Here is a 2752-nt window from a genome sequence, read left to right on the forward strand (position 1 = left end):
ATGTCTTTCTAATGGATTCCAACATAGCCATGGATGAACATAATTGTCGGGATTATCATGCCGTTTTCTGATTGCTGCTATAGCATGAATGCACGGCATCCCTTCATAGCAGGACAACGGTTTCACAACAATAAAATGGCATAAACATGACTAAAAGTTGAATGAACTAATATAAATTCACAGCATGGCTAACAGGTTCACAGCATAGTTAATATCAACACAATCACAACATGTTAATTAGATTCACACCAAGCATGTCCAAATTCACAGCATGGTTAACATCATCTATGAGTAAAATTGAAATTCACATCAATTATGAATTCACAACAGGCTTAAATTAAAAAAATACACAGCATGGTTATATTGAAATTCAGGAATCTGACTAACCTGTGAGTTGCCATTTGTTACACGAGCAGCTGTGTTTGATCAGATCCACATCAACTTTGGATCCCTTGTGAGTGACTTCAAACCGTTTGCGCTCATTATCACCAATCTAATTTGCTGTCCATTTGTTGCTTGGTTTGATAAGCCTCTGTAGCCTTTTCTCTTGCACTGGTGCCAGTTTTTCCTCATGAGTCCCCAGAAGTTTCTTGTGTTGAACCATTCGCCGTATTACGTAGCACCGTAACTCCTTGCACATTGTAAGTATGGGCTTGCTTCTGTACTTCACCACCTTTGCGTTAAACGACTCGCACATGTTGTTTGTTAGGTTGTCGACCTTGGGACCATGGCTAAAGTATGCTCTAACCCAGGTAGCAGGTTCAAATTTCATGAGATAGGCCCAAGCATCCTTGTTCACTACTTTCAGTCTTTCCATGGTTGTCTTGAACCTTGAGATGGTTGTGCATCTAGCACATTCCCACACAATTTCTCTTATACACAGATCCTTGAATCGGTTTATGAAATTTTTCCACATATGCATGACGCAGTTTCTAACATGTGCACTAGGCATTACCTCCTTCAGTGCAGGTAACAGTCGCTAACAACAATGAAGGCATGAAGCCATGTTTACAACAATATATAATACAGTAAATGACTAAGACAACAAACACAAAATGACAAAAAGGAAACTAACCTTCTGTTGATCCGACATAAAATTCCAACCGTGGTTGCCTACATCACCAATATCCTCCTGTAAGCATGTTAGGAACCACTTCCAAGATTCTTTGTTCTCGGGTCTTGCAACTGCGTATGCAACCACGTAAAACTGGTTGTTGGCATCCTCTGCAATGGCAGAAAGTAGTTGTCCCCCATGGTATGTTTTAAGAAATGCTCCATCTAGGTAGATCAATGGTCTGCAGTCACTCTTGAATCCCTGCTTGCAGGCCTCAAAACAAACATATAACTTGTCAAACATAGGGGCTGCTTGAGGCTGAGGGATCATGTCTAGCAATGCAGAAGACCCAGGGTTACTTCTATGTATCTCTAATAAGTAATCCCTCAATTTGCCATACTGTTGCCTTTCGTTACCCATCATCCTCTCCCTTGCCTCCTTCACAGCTCTATACACCATCTTTGGGTGTGCAGTAAGGTCAAAGTCCTCTCTTAGAAAATCAATGGCTTCATGGTTGTCATATACGGGTGCGTTGCCATCCTCTTCTCCACCTTTTTACTGATCCAGTGTTGATCAGCGGCGTTGCTTCCAAGGTCTCTTGCACAAGTGTGCTCGTTTCTATACGTCTTGACTTGGAAGCATTGTAGTTGCCGATTGTAAGACAAGTGGGAAATCCAACCACACTCTTTGTCCTTGCATCCAACCCTAACTCTTTCCCTATCATTCTTTATCCACACCAACTCCCGGCCTTCAGCAATAAAGGTGTCCTTTACACCTCTTTGAACCTCTCAATTGTTGCAAACCTTGTTCCAAGCTCAAATCTTCCCTCTCCGAAACTATATTGGTCATTGAACTCAGGCCAATGATGTTTGTTTCCCTCATCATCAGAAGAGACAGGTGTATGCAGCTCCTCAGATTCATACTCCCATACAATATCATCACCATCTGTGTCTACATCACTCACGTAGTCTACTAGTGCTGGCCTTGGTCCTCTGGCCCTATTGGGCTCCGTTGCAAGCCTAGATATATTGGGCTCCACTGCAGGCCTACTTCCACTGGGTTGTCCACCAGGCCCACCTGCCTCGGGCTCATGGACAGGCCCTTTCTTTCTTGCAGCAGACCTTGTTCTTTGAGACACACGTCGCGCTTGCTTCCTGGGTTGCTTACTTGGCTAAGGGGTTCTCTTAGAGGAATGAGGCACTTGTTTCCTCTTCCCTCTGCCCGACACAGACCCACTGACAACATCTTCCCCACTATCACTATTACTTTCATCACCGGGAGGTGGAGGTGCATACGGCTCATCCTCCGCGCTCTCGTAACTATCGTGCTCCGTCGACGACTCACCCAATTCATCCACCTCGACACCAACATCATCTTCCTCTGCCTCAATGTTTTCCTTTCCAGCACAGTCTACAAGTTCTGGGTCATCAATAGGATGATCAAAGAATATATAGAACTCATCAGTATCTTTGTTTGTCATCTTTGCTTGCCGCATCTGGTTGATGCCTGCATCTCCCCTCAAAACATGCATCCCTGACTCTATATCCTTGCTCTTTGGATCATACCAGTATGCCTCCTTGTATGATTGATATCCCAATCCTTTGAACAGTCTTATCAAATCACCGAAATTTACAAAATCCAGGTCCATGGGGGGGGGGGGAACCTCTCAACCTTACCATCGAGATAAACTAACTCACC

The 2752-nt window shown here is 43.9% G+C and overlaps 1 protein-coding gene across 1 annotated transcript; it reads right to left on the reverse strand.

Annotated features, from left to right (window-relative positions):
- Positions 1 to 493: 493 nt before the first annotated feature.
- LOC140176545 (uncharacterized) lies at positions 494 to 1513 on the reverse strand. Its single transcript, XM_072208070.1, has 2 exons — positions 1076 to 1513; positions 494 to 979 (listed from the first exon to the last, which is right to left on the reverse strand). Exons 1-2 carry the CDS (start codon positions 1511 to 1513, stop codon positions 494 to 496), a joined length of 924 nt encoding a protein of 307 aa, XP_072064171.1.
- Positions 1514 to 2752: the final 1239 nt, after the last annotated feature.

This window comes from Arachis hypogaea, chromosome 2 (genome assembly GCF_003086295.3).
Source record: "Arachis hypogaea cultivar Tifrunner chromosome 2, arahy.Tifrunner.gnm2.J5K5, whole genome shotgun sequence".
Lineage (NCBI taxonomy): Eukaryota > Viridiplantae > Streptophyta > Magnoliopsida > Fabales > Fabaceae > Arachis > Arachis hypogaea.

Bases quoted from the DNA above. Each gene is read 5' to 3' on its own strand.
- LOC140176545 (XM_072208070.1), bottom strand. From the start codon at position 1,513: ATGGTGTATAGAGCTGTGAAGGAGGCAAGGGAGAGGATGATGGGTAAC. The intron at 980-1,075 runs GTTAGTTTCCTT...CATTGTTGTTAG, and splicing joins TTATGTCGGATCAACAGAAG to CGACTGTTACCTGCACTGAA.